The 23,068-nt window shown below is 46.1% G+C and overlaps 1 protein-coding gene across 1 annotated transcript in view; it reads right to left on the bottom strand.

Annotated features, from left to right (window-relative positions):
* LOC311134068 (uncharacterized protein) overlaps nt 1–18,554 on the bottom strand; it is a gene marked incomplete at its 5' end in the record, with an annotated part of 69,560 nt that extends 51,006 nt beyond the window's left edge. Inside the window, 4 exons of the mRNA XM_084167664.1 lie at nt 2,757–3,246; nt 13,906–14,431; nt 14,742–14,859; nt 16,239–18,554. Coding sequence (XP_084023790.1) covers nt 2,757–3,246; nt 13,906–14,431; nt 14,742–14,859; nt 16,239–18,554 — 3,450 coding nt within the window. The remainder of the gene's footprint in view (nt 1–2,756; nt 3,247–13,905; nt 14,432–14,741; nt 14,860–16,238) is intronic.
* Nucleotides 18,555–23,068: the final 4,514 nt, after the last annotated feature.

The raw sequence follows: 23,068 nt of genomic DNA, 5'->3' as shown, positions 1-23,068 counted from the left end.
GCCTATATGTCTGTCATGTTAACAGTATGATCACTGAAGACTGCAAATGTTATGCTGTTTTCTCCAACAAATATCACTTACAGTAGACACAACAAGTGGTCCACACATTTAGCTATAAAAACCCGTTGGCATATTATCCATATGTTCAGACAGTATCAATCCACAACCTACAACATGGTCCTTTAGCAACATCTAGTGGTCTGTACTGCAAGGGGACAGTGTCCCAGCGCCACTGCAGTGCTGCCAAACACAATTACAGAGACACTCTTCCTCTCTCCCTCATCAGCACCGCAGTTCCTCTCTACACTAACCACAAAACCCACCAGATGGTGCTGGGCTGCAAACCCCTAGCAGATCATTCTGTGTTATTGGTGTTGATGAAAATGATAAATGTTGATTAAGCAGAAGTGTATATTGACCACATGAGAAATAAGAATATTCTCTACCTGAAATTACAATATTTGCATCATCTTAATAATTATATAACGGATAGATCTGGCCATGCAATCTGATTGGTAAAGAGTGCGTTCCAGCTATGCTGTTATTGACATAATAGCAAAGCTAGCTTAATCACTTTAATATTATCAGTAGTTGAGATGTTTAAGGAGCGGATGGTTGAAGGTGAGAGCTGTACTGCCACAGCCATCTGCCCCTGTCAGTACCAGTCACCTGCTCCAGCATAACACACACACAGACAAAGACACACATACACACACACACCGCATGCCGTCATGGAAACCAGCGGTACGGTGAGGCAGGCAGCCTCCTAGCGACCTTCACTAACAGCTCTGCTCCAAAATCGCACTGCAGCAGGTGCTGTGTCCCAGCAGACAAGCCTGGGACTGGTGTTTTTGGAAACTGACATTGTTTGGAGATGACGCTAAAAAAGTATATACAGTGCATTCGGAAAGTATTGAGACCCCTTGACTTTTTCCACATTTTGTTACATTACAGACGTATTCTAAAATTGATTAAATTATTTTTTCCCCTCATCAATCTACACACAATACCCCATAATGACAACGCGAAAACAGTTTTTTTGAAATGTTTGCAAATGTATTAAACATAAAAAAACAGAAATAACTTATTTACATACGTTTTCAGACCCTTTGCTATGAGACTCGAAATTGAGCTCAGGTGCATCCTGTTTCCATTGATCATCCTTGAGATGTTTCTACAACTTGATTGGAGTCCAGATGAAACCAAGATTGAATTCTTTGGCCTGAATGCCAAGCGTCACGTCTGGAGGAAACCTGGCACCATCCCTACGGTGAAGCATGGTGGTGGCAGCATCATGCTGTGGGGATGTTTTTCAGCGGCAGGGACTGGGAGACTAGTCAGGATCAAGGGAAAGATGAACGGAGCAAAGTACAGAGAGATCCTTGATGAAAACTGCTCCAGAGCGCTCAGGACCTCAGACTGTTCACCTTCCAACAGGACAACAACCCTAAGCACACAGCCAAGACAACGCAGGAGTGGCTTCGGGACAAGTCTCTGAATGTCCTTGAGTGGCCCAGCCAGAGCCCGCACTTGAACCCGATCAAACATCTCTGGAGAGTCCTGAAAATAGCTGTGCAGTGACGCTCCCCATCCAACCTGACAGAGCTTGAGAGGATCTGCAGAAAATAATAGGAGAAACTCTTCAAATACAGGTGTGACAAGCTTGTAGCGTCATACCCAAGATGACACGAGGCCGTAATCGCTGCCAGAGGTGCTTCAACAAAGTACTGAGTAAAGGGTCTGAATACTTATGTAAATGTGATATTTCAGTTTTTTTGCTTTGTCATTATGGGAATTGTGTGTAGATTGTAGAGGGGCGGGGGGGAAACAGTTTCATCCATTTTAGAATAAGGCTGTAATGTAACAAAATGTGGAAAAAGTCAAGGGTTCTGAATACTTTCTGAATGCACTGTATACAGTACATAACATATGCACATTATGATCATCAGTTATCACGTTCTCCTCTAATACTGTACATGGACAATATAGTATAATATAGTGATTTATTGTTTTTTATTTAATCTTAGATCATACCATAATGTATGTTCTGAATAGAAGCCTACCTTGGCTTTACTTAGTCTATGAGAATAACCTCCTACTGTTTTTATTTAATCTTAGATTATACCATAATGTATGTTCTGAATAGAAGCCTACCTTGGCTTTACTTAGTCTATGAGAATAACCTCCTACTGTTTTTTATTTACTCTTAGATTATACCATAATGTATGTTCTGAATAGAAGCCTACCTTGGCTTTACTTAGTCTATGAGAATAACCTCCTACTGTTTTTTATTTAATCTTAGATTATACCATACTGTATGTTCTGAATAGAAGCCTACCTTGGCTTTACTTAGTCAATGAGAATAACCTCCTACCCACTGGGCAAGTACTGGTTGAATCAATGAGTCATTTCAACCTAATAATTAAATGTGATGAAGTTGAATAAACGTGGATTACTGATTGGATTTGCAAAAAGTCATCATTGTAAAGGAATTTAGTCTTTTATCACCCAACTTTTAACCTAAATTCAATTACAGAGTGACATTTTTGGTTTATTTCACATTGAATTCACGTTAGTTGACAAGTCAACCAAATGTAATTCAAAACTAGATGTTAAACTGACGTCTGTGCCCAGTGGGTACTTTATGTCAGCAGCCTATTGGGTCTGGCCTTTCATACAGTACTACATCAGAGCAGTAGTGATGACATCACTGACCTGTGGAAGGAGAGGGAGGGGTTGCTGCTGTATGACATCACTGACCTAGGGAAGGAGAATGTGGGGTTGCTGTACCAACTGCTCCCCAGCATCCGTGCCCCGCCCCCTCCCCCTCGCGGGGATGTGTCCTCCGAGCCACTGCTCAGCCTTTCGCTGGAGGGGGCGCGCGTGGCGTCCGAGTCACCTGTCACCGTGACGATGGAATCTGATAAGCTTGTTCCCCTCTCGCAGTGGGCCAATGGGGCGAAGCTAAGCTTAACAATGTGCCGGGCGCTCTGACAGATCATCTGACCCCCCTGGATCTCTGGGGTCAGTGTGGGAAGGTCAAAGGTCAGGACGGTCTGGGTGCTGGAGGTCAGCAGCTCCTCGCTGTCCAGGCTGCAGTAGGATGTGCCCTTGGCGCGATGCGACTCCATGATGCTCTCAAAATGGCGGCTGAAGGTGTCCTCAGTGGTGCCTGCCAGACGAGGCCCCGAAACCAGGATGGGCGACTTGAGGGCCGGAAGGTTGTCGAAGAAACTGTCCAACGGCCTAGATGGAAAGATAGAAATAGGGAAAGAGTGAGACACAGGAAGGCTCTACTTCAGGTGTCAAACTCATTTTGCCCCGGGTATTCATATATATTAATTTAGTATATCTGTGTCCATATTGTCCATGAGTTTCTAGTAGATAGACCACATGCTTCTAGAGAAAATAAACTAATTAATGAAAAAAGCATCTAATCAACAATGGCTATATTTTCAATTAACTCTGCAACTCTTCCAACTATTAACTTTTTTCACAACTGCCACCAGTTTGATGGCAAAACACTGACAGCAAATACATATTGACATATTAAAATAAAGTGGGTAAAATAAATATATAAAAATGATATTTCATGCTGAAACCCTCATATTAAACACCAATGGTGTTCACTAAATTGATGGTTTATATTTAGGATAACGTTTTACAGCTTTGTCCTTCTATTTTTTATTTTAAAATCATCTTATTTAATTATTTCATATATTTTACCAAGGCCACACAGAGGGTACCCAAAAGGGCCACTAGATATCCTGTGATTGTCACGTCTCCTCCCGTTGCTCCCCTCCGGCGCTCTGATTCGCCAGTCTGCTGAGCCACCGGTCTGAGCGCACCACCGCAGCAACACTGGAATGGAAACCCAACGCACCCTAATCACCTCCAGCGCACCTGCATCTCATCATCTCATCACCACTCCTATTTAGCCCTGGACTGTTCTGTAATATGTTGTGTGTGATTGTTTTTGCTTCGTGTCATGTACTTTGTTTATTCTCTTTGTCATTGTTTGATTAAACCTTGACCTTGTTAATTCCTGCGTCTGCGTCATGCCTCTTCGTATCCTCAGTACTCGTCACAGAATCACACACCAAACGAAAATGGATGCAGCAGGAGTTTCCCAGTGCCTCGACCAGCACCAGCAGCAGCTTGCCCAGTTGAACGTCGCCATGCAGGAAGTACTCCAAACTCTGCATAATCTGCCCAGTGCTCCAGTTTTACCTCAGGGAGCGGCGAGTGCCTCCAATCCACCTGTCCCCGGGCTATCACCCATTTCTGCGGGAACCCTCGCCCTACCGGAACGCTTTGACGGTAAAACTACTAAATGTAGAAGCTTCCTGCTACAAGTGTCACTTTATCTGGCGCGTCAGCCTGGGGCATATCCATCTGATCAAGCCAGGATAGCGCTGGTGATTTCGCTTCTTAAGGGGAAGGCGCTGGATTGGGCCACGGCAGTCTGGGAAGGAGAGGAGGCAGTGGCACTACCCTACCCCATCTTCCTCGCTCGGTTCAGGGCGGTGTTTGATCATCCCATGGAGGGAAAGGACAGGGGTGAGCGTCTCCTCCATCTACAACAGGGAGAGGGGCCCGCGTCCGAGTATGCTCTGAGGTTTCGCACGATGGCGGCATCTTCCGGCTAGAATGAGCGTGCTCTGCGCACAGCCTTCAGGAGAGGCTTACGGGAGGACATCAAGACGGAACTCGCATGTCGGGACGATGAGATGGACCTTGATACCCTTATCACCACGTCCATCCGTCTTGACGAAATGTTGCGAGAGAGACGGCGTTCCCAACACCTCCCGGAGCTTCGACGCTCACCCCATCTAAGCTATGGAAGCCGCCCTGATTCCGAGTCCTCACCCATGGAGGTGGGCAGCACCCCCTACACCACCGCGGCACACAGATCTCCTGGCGGCTCCCTATGTAGGCGGTATGACTCCCGTCGCCGCTCCATGAGTGTGACATCATCTCCTATCACAAAAACATTGTTTTTAGTTCCCATAACGGTTACTGGTTATTCCTTATCTTCCATTTCTACTGCAATGATAGATTCCGGATCAGCGGGGAACCTTATAGCTAGGGAGCTGGTTTCTGAATGGGGGTTGCCCACCGTGCCACTACCATCTCCGCTACACGTCACCTCATTGGACAATCAACCCCTTGGGTCAGGCACCATTACGCACGTCACTCTCCCCATCACCATCACCATTCCCATACTACTGGAGCACCACGAGGAGCTGTCATTCCACATCGTCACGTCACACCGGATCGTCTTGGGATTGCCCTGGCTCAGACTACACAACCCCACCCTCAATTGGATCACCAAGAGGATCACAACTGGTCTACCTCATGCCGGAAGACCTGCCTGCCGGTGGTTTGTTGTTCCACGTCAGTGGAGAGTCCGGAGTCCGCCCTCCAGCCCAACATTCCACGTGAGTATGCAGATCTCTCCGATGTCTTCTCTTCATCTAAGGCTACGTGTCTCCCCCCTCACAGGTCCTGGGACTGCACCATTGACCTGCTGGAGGGACAACACCCCCCGAAGAGTCGCATTTACCCCCTTTCCATGGCGGAGACTGAGGCCATGGAGAAGTATGTGGCGGAGACCCTGACACAGGGGTTCATTAGACGCTTGTGTCCAAAAAAGACAGAGGACTGAGACCATGCATTGACTACAGGGGGCTGAACGCAGTCACCACCAAGTACCGGTACCCCCTCCCTCTGGTTCCGTCGGCCATCGAACAGCTACAAGGGGCCCGGTACTTTACCAAGTTGGACCTGAGGAGTGCCTACAACCTGATCCGAATCTGGGAAGGAGACGAGTGGAAGACGGCATTCAGCACTACCTCAGGCCACTATGAATACTGCGTCATGCCCTACAGCCTCGCCAACGCACCATCTGTGTTCCAGTCCTTCGTCAATGACGTGTTCCGGGACATGCTGAGTAGACAGGTGGTGGTGTACATCGACGATATCCTGAACTACTCAGCTACGTTCGAGGAGCACGTCAGGGACGTCCGAGCTGTCCTACTACGCCTCCGGGAACACAGCCTGTTGGTGAAAGGGGAGAAATGCGAATTCCACCAACAGGCCATCTCCTTCCTAGGATACAGGATCAGTCCTCAGGGGGTGTTCATGGAAGGAGTGAAGACGGACGCCGTCAGGTCATGGCCAGTTCCCACCACCATCAAGGGCCTACAGAGCTTCCTGGGCTTCGCCAATTTCTACCGCCGTTTCATCAGGTCCTTCAGCTCCATAGCCGCCCCACTCACCTCTCTCCTTAAGGGTGGGCCTCAGAAGCTGACCTGGAACCCTGAGGCTGACGATGCCTTCAAGAGGCTGAAAGAGAGGTTCACCACAGTGCCCATCCTAAAACACCCAGATCCCTCTCGTCCTTTCATCCTGGAGGTGGATGCATCGGAGGAGGGCGTGGGTGCGGTCCTCTCCCAGCGGCATGGTAAGCCAGAGAAAATGTATCCCTGTGCCCTTTTCTCTAAAAAGCTTACCCCCGCAGAGAGGAACTATGGAGTTGGAGACAGGGAGCTGTTTGCGGTGGTCCTCGCTCTTGAGGAATGGAGACACTGGCTGGAGGGCGCAGTCCATCCATTCTGGATTCTTACTGACCACTGGAATTTGGAGCACATACGGGCAGTGAAACGGATGAACTCTCGTCAAGCCAGGTGGGCCCAATTCCTTACTCGATTTCAATTCATTCTGTCCTACCGCCCAGGATCCCAGAATGTGAAAGCTGACGCACTCTCCAGGATGCACCATACCGGAGAAAGGAAGGATCTGGGGGGCCCTATCCTGCCCTCGTTTCTCAACGTTGCTCCTGTCATTTGGGTTGTGGACGAAGACATCCGCCTAGCGGCTCAGGAGGACACGGCGTGTGTATGTACCCACCAGTGTCTGGGACCGCCTGCTGATCTGGGCGCACACCACTCTTACGGCAGGGCACTCCGGTATTACGCGCACCCTGCATTCTCTAGCACAAAATACTGGTGGTCCACCTTGGCTTCTGATGTGTCCCGCTATGTCAACTCCTGTTCCGTATGTGCCCAAACGAAGACACCTCGGAACGCCCCGGCAGGCAAACTAGTTCCTCTCCCAGTGCCTCCGCGACCTTGGTCACACCTGTCCATAGACTTTGTCACCGACCTTCCACGTTCTGACGGCTTCACCACATTCATGGTTGTCGTAGATCGGTTCTCCAAATCATGCCGTTTTTTGCCACTAACTGGTCTTCCTTCTGCTCTCCAGGTCGCAGAGGTCCTGTTCCAACAGGTCTTCCGGCATTATGGACTTCCGGAGGACATCGTCTTGGACCGTGGCCCCCAATTCACCTCCCAAGTGTGGAAGGCTTTAACGACCAGCCTCACTTCCGGGTATAGGCCTCAGTTGAATGGGCAGGTGGAGCGCATGAACCAGGAGCTGGGAAGGTTTCTTCGTTGCCACTGTCAGGACCGGCAGGGTGAGTGGGCGCGGTTTCTTCCCTGGGCAGAATATGCGCAGAACTCTCTCGTTCACTCCTCCACAGGGCTCACTCCCTTCCGGTGTGTCCTGGGGTACCAGCCGGCCCTGGCCCCTTGGACACCCAGCCAGACCATTGCGGTCAACGAGTGGTTCCACAGGGCAGGACAGGTCTGGGATGCCGCCCATGTCCATCCCCAGAGAGCTATTCGTCGGCAAAAGGAACAAGCCGACCGCCACTGCAGTGAGGCCCCTGTATTCCACAAAGAACCTCCCTCTCCGCCTGCCCTGCAAGAAACTGAGCCCCCGGTTTGTGGGGCCGTTTAAGGTCCTCCGGCAGATAAATGAGGTATCGTACCGGCTGCTCCTTCCCCCTCACTACCGTGTCTCACCCGCTTTTCATGTGTCTCTCCTCAGGCCGGTGGTTCCTGGTCCTCTGGCGGATGCCATCCCCCGGGGTACGCCTCCTCCGCCCCTGGACATTGACGGGAGTCCGGCATATGCGGTGAGGGACCTGCTGAACTCCAGGTTCCGTGGGGGACGGCTCCATTACCTGTTGGACTGGGAGGGGTATGGTCCTGAGGAGAGGAGCTGGGTTCCGGCTGGGGACGTTCTGGACCCCAACCTAATTTCGGACTTCCACCATCGCCACCCTGACCGGCCCGCTCCTCGTCTTCGGGGTCGTCCTCCTGGCCGGCAACGTCCAGCGGCTGGAGCTGCGCGTCCGGGGGGGGGGGGGGGGGTACTGTCACATCTCCTCCAGTTGCTCCCCTCTGGCACTCTGATTCGCCGGTCTACTGAGCCACCGGTCTGAGCGCACCACCTCGGCAACACTGGAATGGAAACCCAACGCACCCTAATCACCTCCAGCGCACCTGCATCTCATCATCTCATCACCACCCCTATTTAGCCCTGGACTGTTCTGTAATATGTTGTGTGTGATTGTTTTTGCTTCATGTCATGTACTCTCTCTTTGTTTATTCTCTTCATCATTGTTTGAGTAAACCTTGACCTTGTTAATTCCTGCGTCTGCGTCCTGCCTCTTCGTATCCTCAGTACTCGTCACAGTGATGTATGACATAAATCCTTGAAAGACACCAAAATTCTGGTACCGTCCCTTTGCAACCCTATATACACTACCAGTTAAATGTTTGGACACACCTACTCATTCAAGGATTTTTCTTTATTTTTACAATTGTTTTACATTTCTTTCCTTCTTAATGCGTTTCAGCCAATCAGTTGTGTTGTGACAAGGTAGGGGGGTATACAGAAGATAGCCCTATTTGGTAAAAGACCAAGTCCATATTATGGCAAGAACAGCTCAAATAAGCAAAGAGAACAACAGTCCATCATTACTTTAACACATGAAGGTCAGTCAATACGGAACATTTCAATAACTTTTAAAGTTTCTTAAAGTGCAGTCGCAAAAACCATCAAGCGCTATGATGAAACTGGCTCTCATGAGGACCGCCACAGGAATGGAACACCCAGAGTTACCTCTGCTGCAGAGGATACGTTCGTTAGAGTTACCAGCCTCAGAAATTGCAGCCCAAATAAATGCTTCACAGAGTTCAAGTCACAGACACATCTCAGCATCAACTGTTCAGAGGGGACTGTGTGAATCAGGCCTTCATGATCGAATTGCTGCAAAGAAACCACTACTAAAGGACACCAATAAGAAGAAGAGACCTGCTTGGGCCAAGAAACCCGAGCAATGGACATTAGACTGGTGGACATTTTTCAATTGGTCTGGAGTCGAAATTTGAGATTTTTGGTTCCAACCGCCGTGGCTTTGTGAGAAGCGGTGTGGGTGAACGGATGATCTCCGCATGTGTAGTTCCCACCGTGAAGCATGGAGGAGGAGGTGTGATGGTGTGGGGGTGCTTTGCTGGTGACACTGTCTGTGATTTATTTAGAATTCAAGGCACACTTAACCAGCATGGCTACCACAGCATTCTGCAGCGATACGCCATTCCATCTGGTTTGGGCTTAGTGGGACTATCATTTGTTTTTCAACAGGACAATCCACAATCCCCTGACCTCAACCGAATTGAGATGTTTTGACCGCAGAGTCAACAGGACAATGACCCAACACACCTCCAGGCTGTGTAAGGGCTATTTTACCAAGAAAGAGAGTGATGGAGTGCTGCATCAGATGACCTGGCCTCCACAATCCCACGACATCAACCCAATTGAGATGGTTTGGGTCGGACCGCAGAGTGAAGGAAAAGCAGCCAACAAGTGCTCAGCATATGTGGGAACTCCTATAAGACTGTTGGAAAAGCATTCCAGGTGAAGCTGGTTGAGAGAATGCCAAGAGTGTGCAAAGCTGTCATCAAGGCAAAGGGTGGCTATTTGAAGAATCTCAAATATAAAATATATTTTGATTTGTTTAACACTTTTTTGGTTACTACATGATTCCATATGTGTTATTTCATAGTTTTAATGTCTTCACTATTATTCTACAATGTAGAAAATAGTAAAAACAAAGAAAACCCCTTTGACTGGTACTGTATATATATTTATTATTATTATTATTATTTTACTCAAACCACTCGCGGACTGGATTGGACCCCTTCCGTCCTGCGGCCGTATGTTTGACACCCCTGTTCTACTTGGTCTCTTAGTACTGTCTAATATTCCGAAAGAATTAATCTCAAATGAATTTATTTGAAGGTGAGACCAGTGAGTCACCTTGGAAATGATCTCAGTTGAAAGAAGTCATTCCCACTATTACAGTTTTTTAAATCGCTTTGGTACTATTTTCACAAGTATGTGGTGAATTTTCTAAACTCTTAGTACAAGACTTCAAATTGGTAACTATTGTAACGTAGCCAATTTTCATTAAATCGTTTTTTTATTGTGCAATAATTTTGTTTGTGGACATCTTTCACCACACAACTAATGTGTTTACTGTGAAACATAATGAGTACATTGGTTTAATCACCAAAACGCAACATAAGATACGTTTCAAAATTGCCCTTTGAATGTAGTATGCTACAGTACTGTAAATTATAGTACATTACACTGTTTTCACATTAGGCAATACCCTTGCACTACCCATTAAAATTGACTGAACATTACATTTCCATAATTTCTATCTCTGTGTGATCTAAGGTGTGATCATTGAAGACTTCATTCATAATGTAATCGAAATAAATGAAAGAAACATCAAGTTTAGCAGGCATTAGTTTGCATCAAGCCTGTCTTGAGCATTTGGCCATACGTTCTCATCGAAATCGCAGTAAATAACCTCATTGCTCATGCACCTGTGGAAAAACCTTTTGGCATGTCGAATCCAAACCTGGATTGATGTCACTGCATGCCTCATCCATGGCCTGAAGGAGGGTGGCACGCTCATGGGGATGGCAATCATACAACTTCCACCTGTATTGTAATCATGTATTGTATTTTTCAGTATTGTATTGTACTTATGTATTGCAGTGGTCCTGTACGTTGCTCAGTTCATAAGAGCATGGCACTAACAACACCAGAGTTGTGGGTTCGATTCCCACTGGGGTCACATACCAAAAATGTGTGGACTGTTGTCACTTTGGATATAAGTGTCTGCTACGTAAATGGCATATATTACGGTATTACAGTACTGTATTGACCAATGCAATTTTAGTAAAGCAGTGTGATCCCCCTCCCATAAAAGACCCCAGCAACTTCATTTTGGATACATGTTTACTCTGTAGCGGATGCATTTCTTTATTGTTTTGGACTTTCTGGATTATTTGATATTGGTATTGTATTGATATTGAATTACTGCACTGTAAGAGCAAGAAGCACAAGCATTTGGCTACACCTGCTGTAACATCTGCTTATCTGTGTATGCAACCAATACACTTAGATTTTATTTGTTACACAATAGTCATCATTATAGTAGTACATTCGAGTATATATCATACTTTTTATGTTTCTACTTTACAGGCATACATTTTCATTATGTAGTTCTCAAATCTGTACAAAAAAAACACTTTACATGTCAAATCTATAGGTTTACCAAACGTTTAATTAATCGTCAATTGAGAGCAGTCAGATTAATAAATAGTAAAATGTATTTTAACAAAAGACAAGAGAATCATATCAAAAGTAATGTGAGCATTGCATTGTAAAAAGCAATTACTTTATATGAGCATGTATTGCAATATGAAACATGTATTTCTAGATGAAACTGATTAAGTTTGCTGAAAAGGTGACTATGATTTTGTGTGAAGTACTTATTCAATTGAAAATGTGCTTAGAGTTTTGAAACAACTGCCTTTTTGATGATCTGTTTATTGTTTTGTACTAAGAGTTGTGAAAATATACCACATACTTGTGAAAATTGCACCAAAGCGATAACATAAACTGTAGTCTAGTGACTGACTATGGTACACTGTACACTGTAACTGTTTGACAATAGAAAACTGTGAGTGCTAAAGAAAAACAATGTAATCAAACTGGTTTGAGAGGTCTATTGATAAGTAGGTTACTAGGAAGATCTCAACATGGGGTAGCAGAACGAGACACACATTCATACCATTGTACTGTAGTTCTTGCCAGATCCTGCTTAATCAGTGTTCTTGTGGGAGAAAAAATTATGACACAAACTAAAAACATTAGCACCTTTGTTCTATTCACAAGATGCTAGAAATAGATAGCACTCATGAATACAGTGGGGGAAAAAAGTATTTAGTCAGCCACCAATTGTGCAAGTTCTCCCACTTAAAAAGATGAGAGAGGCCTGTAATTTTCATCATAGGTACACGTCAACTATGACAGACAAATTGAGAAAAAAAATACAGAAAATCACATTGTAGGATATTTAATGAATTTATTTGCAAATTATGGTGGAAAATAAGTGTTTGGTCACCTACAAACAAGCAAGATTTCTGGCTCTCACAGACCTGTAACTTCTTCTTTAAGAGGCTCCTCTGTCCTCCACTCGTTACCTGTATTAATGGCCATGTTTGAACTTGTTATCAGTATAAAAGACACCTGTCCACAACCTCAAACAGTCACACTCCAAACTCCACTATGGCCAAGACCAAAGAGCTGTCAAAGGACACTAGAAACAAAATTGTAGACCTGCACCAGGCTGGGAAGACTGAATCTGCAATAGGTAAGCAGCTTGGTTTGAAGAAATCAACTGTGGGAGCAATTAGTAGGAAATGGAAGACATACAAGACCACTGATAATCTCCCTCAATCTGGGGCTCCACGCAAGATCTCACCCCGTGGGGTCAAAATGATCACAAGAACGGTGAGCATAAATCCCAGAACCACACAGGGGGACCTAGTGAATGACCTGCAGAGAGCTGGGACCAAAGTAACAAAGCCTACCATCAGTAACACACTACGCCGCCAGGGACTCAAATCCTGCAGTGCATGTCCAGGCCCGTCTGAAGTTTGCTAGAGTGCATTTGGATGATCCAGAAGAGGATTGGGAGAATGTCATATGGTCAGATGAAACCAAAATATAACTTTTTGGTAAAAACTCAACTCGTCGTGTTTGGAGGACAAAGAATGCTGAGTTGCATCCAAAGAACACCATACCTACTGTGAAGCATGGGGGTGGAAACATCATGCTTTGGGGCTGTTTTTCTGCAAAGGGACCAGGACGACTGATCCGTGTAAGGAAAGAATGAATGGGGCCATGTATCGTGAGATTTTGAGTGAAAACCTCCTTCCATCAGCAAGGGCATTGAAGATGAAACGTGGCTGGGTCTTTCAGCATGACAATGATCCCAAACACACCGCCCGGGCAACGAAGGAGTGGCTTCGTACGAAGCATTTCAAGGTCCTGGAGTGGCCTAGCCAGTCTCCAGATCTCAACCCCATAGAAAATCTTTGGAGGGAGTTGAAAGTCTGTGTTGCCCAGCGACAGCCCCAAAACATCATTGCTCTAGAGGAGATCTGCATGGAGGAATGGGCCAAAATACCAGCAACAGTGTGTGAAAACCTTGTGAAGACTTACAGAAAACGTTTGACCTGTGTCATTGCCAACAAAGGGTATATAACAAAGTATTGAGAAACTTTTGTTATTGACCAAATACTTATTTTCCACCATAATTTGCAAATAAATTCATAAAAAATCCTACAATGTGATTTTCTGGATTTTCTTTCTCTCATTTTGTCTGTCATAGTTGACGTGTACCTATGATGAAAATTACAGGCCTCTCTCATCTTTTTAAGTGGGAGAACTTGCACAATTGGTGGCTGACTAAATACTTTTTCCCCCCACTGTATGTGATGATGCATAAATTGGTCAAAATCCTGTCAAACTTGAAATGTGTGTTTCTGTGTATCTGCATGAGTGTGTGTGTATGTGTGTATGTATATGTGTGTAAGCATATTTGTAAAAAAAAAAGAAAAAAAAAGGAGTTTGTGTATGCATTTGTGCGTGTGTGTTTCTACGTGTCTATGTGTGTGTCCATCTCACCTCTTCAGCAGCTGACTGATCACCTGCTGCTGTTGCTGCCTCTTAATGTCCCCCTGCATCCTCACTGAGACCCAGCTCACCACCTCCTCCTCATCCTCCTCCTCCTCCTCCTCCTCCTCTTCCTCCTCTCCTTCCACCTCCTCCTCCTCCTCCCCACTTGTTCTCTTATAGGGACAGACACCGAGGGGGCTGCTGCCTGTACCCGACGTGCTTTTCACGCTACGGTTACTCCCAAATGCTGAGTCGGCATCCTCCTGCTCAGCCAATAGCACCTCATCGATGTCGGTCTCGCGGTAGCAGCGCAGGGGCACGGCGTCCAGGTCCGTCTCCGAGTACTTGAGGGTCCTCCGGATGATGCCTGTCTTGGGCGACGCCCCCGCCGCCGCTGGGGGAGGAGTCACCAGCTCCACCTCCACGTGCTGCACCTCGTGATTGGCTGAAATGATGGGGATGGAGGTGGGGGGCGTGGGGGTGGGGGATTCACTGGACTGGCCACTAGGAGGAGCTGTGGAGGCCTCGATGGTATCTGACATGATGGAACAGAGGAAGCAGTTGATATCACTGAAAAAGTACAGAAAAATTCTGCTCTACCATTCTAATGTTAATGTTGTTGTTATAGGTTGCTGAACACTGACCTATGTGCGTGTTTTGAACACGTGCTATGATACGTTTCATGTATCACTTGAATCACATGTACAGTATAGTGTCTATCCTGTTGGAACAGTTAAAGGGTCATCGACATCGACATAGTCATAGAGATAAATACTATATATAGCTAATACTGTATCTATCTCTATGGGTAATGATTATGGGTGGTAAATATGCAGAGCTCTCACTTTTCTCCCCCCTGCTGGCAGCCTCCTCAGCGGGTGTCCCAAATAGGAACTCCCACTTGGCACGAGCTATCCTCTGGGAGTGGAGGGAGGGGCCTGGGACTGCAGCGCCACTGTCCGTCTGGAACACACATCCAGACATGTACACATGGCAAAATTAATAAATAACAAGATACATTTAGTTAACTTTTATATATTTTAATTAATATTTTAATGCATATACACTCCCCTACGTATTTATTTGGATAGTGAAGCTACAACTTTTAATTTGGCTCTATACTCCAGCATTTTGGATTTGAGATCAAATGTTTCATATGAGGCGACAGCACAGAATGTCACCTTTTATTTGAGGTTATTTTCATACATATCTGTTTTACCATTTAGAAGTATTTGGACAAATTCACTTACAGTGGGGAGAACAAGTATTTGATACACTGCCGATTTTGCAGGTTTTCCTACTTACAAAGCATGTAGAGGTCTGTAATTTATATCATAGGTACACTTCAACTGTGAGAGACGGAATCTAAAACAAAAATCCAGAAAATCACATTGTATGATTTTTAAGTAATTAATTTGCATTTTATTGCATGACATAAGTATTTGATCACCTACCAACCAGTAAGAATTCCGGCTCTCACAGACATGTTCGTTTTTCTTTAAGAAGCCCTCCTGTTCTCCACTCATTACCTGTATTAACTGCACCTGTTTGAACTCGTTACCTGTATAAAAGACACCTGTCCACACACTCAATCAAACAGACTCCAACCTCTCCACAATGGCCAAGGTTGGAGTCTGTTTGATTGAGTGTGTGGACAGGTGTCTTTTATACAGGTAACGAGTTCAAACAGGTGCAGTTAATACAGGTAATGAGTGGAGAACAGGAGGGCTTCTTAAAGAAAAATGAACAGGTCTGTGAGAGCCGGAATTCTTACTGGTTGGTAGGTGATCAAATACTTATGTCATGCAATAAAATGCAAATTCATTACTTAAAAATCATACAATGTGATTTTCTGGATTTTTGTTTTAGATTCCGTCTCTCACAGTTGAAGTGTACCTATGATACAAATTACAGACCTCTACATGCTTTGTAAGTAGGAAAACCTGCAAAATCTGCAGTGTATCAAATACTTGTTCTCCCCACTGTATATGTGTTTTAAAGTAGTCATCCAAAATGACAAATCCAAAATGCTTGAGAATAGAACCAAATTTGAAGTTTTAGCTACACTGTCCAAATAAATATGTAGGGGAGTGTAAGTGAATTTGTCCAAATTCTTATGACTCCTTTAAATGGAGGGAGTTGATACATGAAAATGACATTCTACATGGTAAAACAGATATGTATGAAAATACCCTCAAATAAAAGGTAACAATCTGTACTGTCCCTTCATATTACACATTTGATCTCAAATCCAAAATGCTGGAGTATAGAGCCAAATTAAAAGTTTTAGCTTCACTGTCCAAATAAATATGTAGGGGAGTGTAAGAAGAGGAATGTCTCACCTGTATCCCTGAGGTGGCAGCTCCTGTCTCGTTGCTCTGGTGGCTGGACTGACTGGACTCTGGGGACACATATTCCCTTTCACCTAGGCTGCCCGTCACCCCGCTGGAGCTGCGTGACGAGGACCCCGCTACCCCAATTTGCTCCCCCTCTCGAGGCTCCTCCACCCTCAGCAGGCCTGGCTGCTGCCCTGGTCCGTAAACCTCCTCCTCATCCTCCTCCCCATCCCCATCCAGGCCCTCGTCCTCCTCTGGGGAGTCCAGCACCACAGGGCCCAGCAGCAGAACTTCCCTCCTCCTCTGCTCGGCCCTCTTCTGCTGGGCCGTGCTCAAGGGCTGCTGACCGGGTCCAGGTCCATGTCTGGGGCTGGAACTGGAGCTGCTGCTCTCCTCCCCTGCCAGGTGGCTCCAGGGCTGCCTGGAAGTCCAGCTGACAGGCGCTTCTTCCACACTCTGGCGTATGTAGAGCCTACGGGCCAGCTCGGCACTGTCCCCCCTGTCGAAGCAGGACAAGTCGGCTCTCCTGTCCGGCTCCAAGGACCAGAAATCTCCAGTGTATTGCGGGGGCTGACAGCGGTGCAGCGTGGGGCTCTCGGTGACTCTGACCTGGGCTCTCAGCAGCCTGGGGTCCCTCAGAGGGGAGCTGGTCTCGGCTGGGGGAAGAAAGGGATGGAGGAAGCGTGAAGGCAGGGCTGGGGACACTCCTCCACCCACTACTGCGTCTGATAGGATGGAGCTCTGAACCAGAGCCCGCCCTCCTCCGTGCTGTGTCCCATGATTGGTTAGTGTTGGAGAGTTTGTGTCCTGTGTGCGTGACGATGGTAAAGAGTTTCCAGCCTGGTGAGAGTCAGTGTCGTTCAATGCTGGTGTGTGTAGGCCGTGTAAAGGGATGTTCATCTTAACTTTCTGATGCTGCAAATGTTGCCGTTGTGCTTTTGGGACAGAACTGTTGGCTTCTCCGGACATACATCCAGAGTTGGGGCTCTCTACTTCGTCTAAAGTGCTGTGCAATGTCAATGAGTTCCTTCTTACCTCTGTTAAAATAGAGGATACTTTAGTAGCCTCCTCGGCTAGCTTCCGGGCCACTTCAGGGCTGTTGGCTGAGGAGGAGGGTTTGCTACCACTTAGCTGGTTCAGTACAGTTCCCACCCCTAGTTTATTGCTAAGTTGGAGAATGGTCCCTTGAGGGGAGGAACTGCTGTTACAGGGCTTGTGTACTTGTCTCTGGGTGGCTGGACTTCCTGTGATAACTTTGTCCTGACCTGCCCAGTGGTGTGGGCTCTGGGCCTGGGGCCCCATGCACAACCTGGGTCTCGAGTTAGGAGACATACACAGAGCGGCCTGCCTAGCATGGGACGAAAGCTGGTCGGAGGCTGGGCTCCTGGGTAATGGCCCGCAAACGGCCCGGTTTCTATCTGCGTCCATGGCGTGATTATTGGGGAGATTATTGCAGGCGCTGTGGCGTTGGACAGGAGAGCCACCTGCCCAGGACAGACAACGGGCCTGCTGGTTGTGGCGGGAGCCCCTGGGACTCTGCTCGAGCCCATGGATGATCTTACTCCTGAGCAGGGGGGAACCAAACCCAAACTCATCCAGGGCACGCTGGGTGGCTGCCCTGCCGACGGGATCCAAGACGGGGTGGCGGTGGCTGGGGGAGACTGATAGTTGCTGCTGTTGCTGCTGCTGGATACACCCTGGGGGACGAAACGCTAGTTTGGGACTGGAGCTGCAGGAGGAGCCAGGACTACCCAACCAGATGGGATCGCTGAGTCTCTTCCGGGGGTGGGAAGGTGGGGATGACCTCTCCTCCCTAGACCTCCTCTGACAGGCAGAGTTCTGTGGGCTCTCCACTGTCTTGACGTTAGCCTTCTCAATGTAGCTGAAGGTGACCACCGAGCGTTTGGCATTTCCCCCCACCCCCTGCCCTTTGGAGGGGGGTGTGTGGGGGGTGGTGGTCCTCCCATTTCCGGAAAAGGCTGGGGAGTGGGTCAGTGCTGCTGGTAAACTCTGCCGCTTGGAGATGCTAGGTGACTGGTTGCCATTGCCTTGGTGGAGCTGGAAGCTCACTGTATGTCTGGAGGGAGACTGGGTGTGGGTGAAGTTATGGGCTAGGCGGTGCGTTGGAGCTTTGGTAGGAGTCTGGCATTTTGTCTGGCCGGCTAGCTGGGACAAAAGCCCAGCCGGCCCATCCTGTGCTGAGGCTGAGTTACTCCCAGTCTCAGGCCCCTCCACTCCTCCGCCCGAGCCCCCCCTCCCATCCTGCTCCGGGGCTGACCTTACCTCCACGTACAGATGAAGGACTTTTCCAGACTGGGACATGACCTCACACTCTGCACATCACGAGGCAAGGAAGAGAGAGAGAGAGTGATAAAGAAGACAGAGACTGGCCTCCTCTCCTTTTACTAGGGTTTTGTTTGTTTATCTGTTGATGGGGGTGTCAGTGTATTTTGAGGACATTTTCCTTCCTACTCAGTAAGACTAAGGACATTATGGACAAACAGACCCGTAGGACGCCTCCAGCAGATCTCTAGTCACCATACCTGTGAGAGAGGGAGAGAGAGAGAGAGAGAGAGAGAGAGAGAGAGAGATAAGTCATACTTTTCTGATCATGTGTGTTACACATGGAGAACAGCTGTTGTTGAATGAATGAAGCAATGACTGGATTAAGTATAAGAGTGCAGCAGTGAGGTAGTGAATGGCTGAATGAGGTAGTAAGGAGGTGAATGAGTGGCAGTAGCAGTAGTACAATAAAGGGTGAACAGCTTTGCCTCAGATAACATAGGTAATCTATAATCCCTATAGAATACTGTACACTTCTGCAGACATAGAGGTGTACTACACACAATCACTTCCAATCATCCAATCTAGACTTTACAGCTTTGAGATAATTGTCTTAATCAACAACAAAGGAAAGCTGCTTTCCCTGATGACTAAATGCCACCCTTCTGGCTCTCTATCGGTTTAACACAGTGTGTTAGGTGCCCTAGTGATTGAGAATGACATTTTATCCTGATTGGCTGTTAGAATTACCATCTATTCTGAAAAGACACTTCAAGGAGACTCAGTTTAGGAAGCTTTAAGCTGTAGGAAAGGAAGGCTTGGTTTTCTTTAGAGGAATCCATTTCACATTGATGCAGTGGGAAGGAGACTAAGGACTTTTGTCATTGCTTCACGATATGGCATATCTTTAGTTCAATAAGCGGCCGCATATTCGAACCTGTCATCACCCTCTTCAATCTCACACAGCTCATATCTGTCAAACGTCTAGAATTCCCTCACACATGGAAATATTTTCTTCTTCTTCAAAACATGTCATAACACAGATCTGTCTGTGTATGTCAGCATGTCATACACCAAGCTGTCCCTCTTTCATCACAAAAGTTTTAACACACACACATTTTTTTTTTTTAAACCAAGCCATATCTAACTATTTGCTGAACAAAATGCTTTCAGTTAAGCAACACCTGCTGTCAAACTATCAGAAGTTTCCCACCATGTTACTCTGAGAATCTGCATAGAAAGAAAGAGGACAATGAACTCAAGAGGAAGAGGGTAGCTAAGAGTGACAGATTGGAGTTAGGACTTGCCTTATGCTAACAGTAGGAGAAAGAGTGTGCATGTGTGGGGCTCAAATAGGACTTGACAGAATGAAGGGAATGTGTTTAAGACTTGGCATGTCACACACACAAACGCACGCACAAGAACGCAGAAATGCAAGCACGTAGGTGCACACACACACACACACACACACACACACACACACACACACACACACACACACACACACACACACACACACACACACACACACACACACACACACACACACACACACACACACACACACACACACACATAATTTTCCAAAGACTACTCTTCTATCCCTCTAACTGCTTATCCCCCTTCTCTGACCCCTACCTCTCTCCACATGCCTTTTGGGTAGTGTAATTTTGGCATAAAAAACTATTTTTTTCACCTACTTTTAACATTATGTCATAAAGAGCACATGTTCAACTTCATAACAAACATATTTTCCTAACAGGGTTGACAATAAGATGGTTGATAATTTCAACTTAAATCAGCCATAACTCCCCTTGTGACAGGAGGAATGGAAGCTTGTTGTGCGCAACAAGGAGGGACAATTTAATACAATCCTAACAAAACATTTCAACTTGTCAAAACATTTCTAGCCTATCTATCTATAGGTAACAGCATTGATGTGTTATGCTCGACCCACTCAGTTTTCAACCACAAAACACCAGGAAATGTCCAAAAAGAGTAGAAGCAGCTCACCTGCTTTTACACTATGATTTGACAAGCCTATTAGTTTTTCAATGTTTCTTTTGAAAAAATAATTTTAAAAGGAATAGTTTTACCATATTAAAACGAGAGTCCAGTTCATGTAACAGGGTTGACCTTAAACCTTGGGTACAAATGTAAATGAATCACTAATCACATTAAGTAAATCATCATCTTCAGAAAGGACTTTGTCAAAGCCACAAAATGACTAAGGCTTCACAATAATGGTTAAAACTTCACAATAATGGTTAAAACCCACTTAACCAATAATGGTTAAGTGGGTCGGACAGACATGACGTGGGACAAGCCAAAACTTGGATTTTCAGAGAAAACAACTAAATTATTTTAATGAAAACACACTACTTTTGGAATTTTAGTTTAGTTAGTTAGTTTCGTTAGAGTGTAGATGTATGTGATCCAACTGTTAAATTTAGTGTTTTATCTCATAATAAAATTTGACTCACATAATGTCTCAAGAACATAAAATGCACTCTATTCGTGGAATGACCCATCACACCTTCCTTCAGTGGAGCTAGCGCCAACTCACAGGCAACATAGACACCTTAATGAGGCTTTTATACCATTTGTTACAGTAGTTTTACACTAGTGGGCCCCATGGGGTCTCCCGAGTGGCGCAGCGGTCTAAGGAACTGCATCTCAGTGCTAGAGGCATCACTACAGTCCCTGATTCGATTCCAGGCTGTATCACAATCCGGCAGTGATTGGGAGTCCCATAGGGCGGCGCACAATTAGCCCAGTGTCATCCGGGTTTGACCAGGGTAGGCCGTCATTGTAAATAAGAATTTGTTCTTAACTGACTTGCCTAGTTAAATAAAGGTTAAATAAAAACATAAAAATGGGGTCTCATTGTCTAAATGGTGTCAAGAGGAAGATAATCTCCTTAACCAGTGTCATAAAAGTGACAGCCACTCCTGTTCCTGGCAGCAATTATCTCACCTCAGAGAGCTACTGGCTGATAAACCACAACTATCAGTTATGTTTGTAGCTATCAGGCCATCAGCTGAAAGACGACACCGGGCCGTATTCATTTTGGAAAGAGGCTGATGAGCCTCAACTATCCATCACAACGTCGGCCCAGACAGGAGTGAGGGAGAAAAAGAAAGAAAGAGACAGAGGAAGAGAAGATGAAAAATCTGTCTAAACGAGAGGGAGAGAGAAAGTGGCAGAAAGAAAGACTGAAAGTAGCCTGCGGTAACGGAATTACATAGGGCTTAGGTAAACAAAACTACACGACCAGCACCCAGACGCTGTGGAACAGAGTTAAGGGACATATTGTCCTCCTCCTTGTCTATCCTTAGTACCGGTGGTATACATGCTGCAGTGCCACCCTTGAATGCCCTGCTCACTGAGAGTTGGCCAAGTTGGCATGCAGGCTGGCGGGATATGGGCGCTATCCAGTCACAAACACACGCACACTCGTCTGCCGCGCCAAGAGTCACAATGGAGCGAGATCATTACCACTCGCCACCTGCCATGTGGTTACTGATTTACTGTTGACTTGGACTTCAAGGAAAAGTTGTATTAACTTGAATTACATGGAAAAATTGTAGTAACTTGAATTTCAATTAAGTTATGTTAACTTGAATTTCAAGGAAGTTATATTAACTTGAACTTCTAACACATGTAATTACTGTGACTTATATAATATAATCAGATATAAGATGAGAATGCCATGGTCAAATCAGATGTAAGTCAGAAACTCCTGAATCTTATCAGAGATAGTAATTGTCTGATGTCCTTGCGTTGTATGGATTTCTCCTCTATTTCTGCTCTCCATGACAACCCAAGGAGCCTCTCCATTCATGGCTCTATGAGGCTTGTTATAGAAGGACAGACACAAAGGACAGACACCAGGCGAATTTGACACCCCTCCAGCAATCAGTGCAAGGGGGCTCAGGGTGTGTGTGTGCGTATGTGTGTGTTTGAGTCAAATCACACAGACAATTAAACCCCAGTGAGCACAGAACGCTAATATTAGTCTGCAGGGATACGACGGTGTGAGCATGCTAATATTAGCCACAAGCCTGCTTGCTGACTGTCTTAAGCAGGCAGCTATGATTTCAGCAGCATGACAGCAGGCTTTGCAGTGTTGTGATGCCTCAAAGCCAGGAGAGAAGAAAAGCTTTGTAGACACTTGTGTGAGGAATACGTCCATAGCAAAGACATGACTCTGTCAACTCTATCTATACCCTCCTACTCTCATTGACTGAATGTTGACAGTATGGATTCCTTGGGATAGTTTGACTGTCGTCATGGTTCACAGTTACTGTATATCGCACACATTCTGAAGCAGATGCTTAGTAAGGAGCTGTCGTTCCTACAATCCACTACAAACTCAATGAACCTCCAATATGCTGTACTGAATTAATAGTGCTGAGAAGCTTACTAACACGGCTGATGTAATATGAGAGTTGTACCGTACGTAGCTGCCCTTAACATTTAAAAATATGACTCTGGTTGGAACAGATACAAAGCCATCTCACTCTCTCTCTCTCACTCAACTTTCTTCCAAG

This window comes from Coregonus lavaretus (genome assembly GCF_964263955.1).
Source record: "Coregonus lavaretus genome assembly, chromosome: 1".
NCBI classification, from domain to species: Eukaryota; Metazoa; Chordata; class Actinopteri; order Salmoniformes; family Salmonidae; genus Coregonus; species Coregonus lavaretus.
The sequence above is the reverse complement of the archived record's forward strand: the minus strand, read 5'-3'. Positions and strand labels throughout refer to the sequence as shown.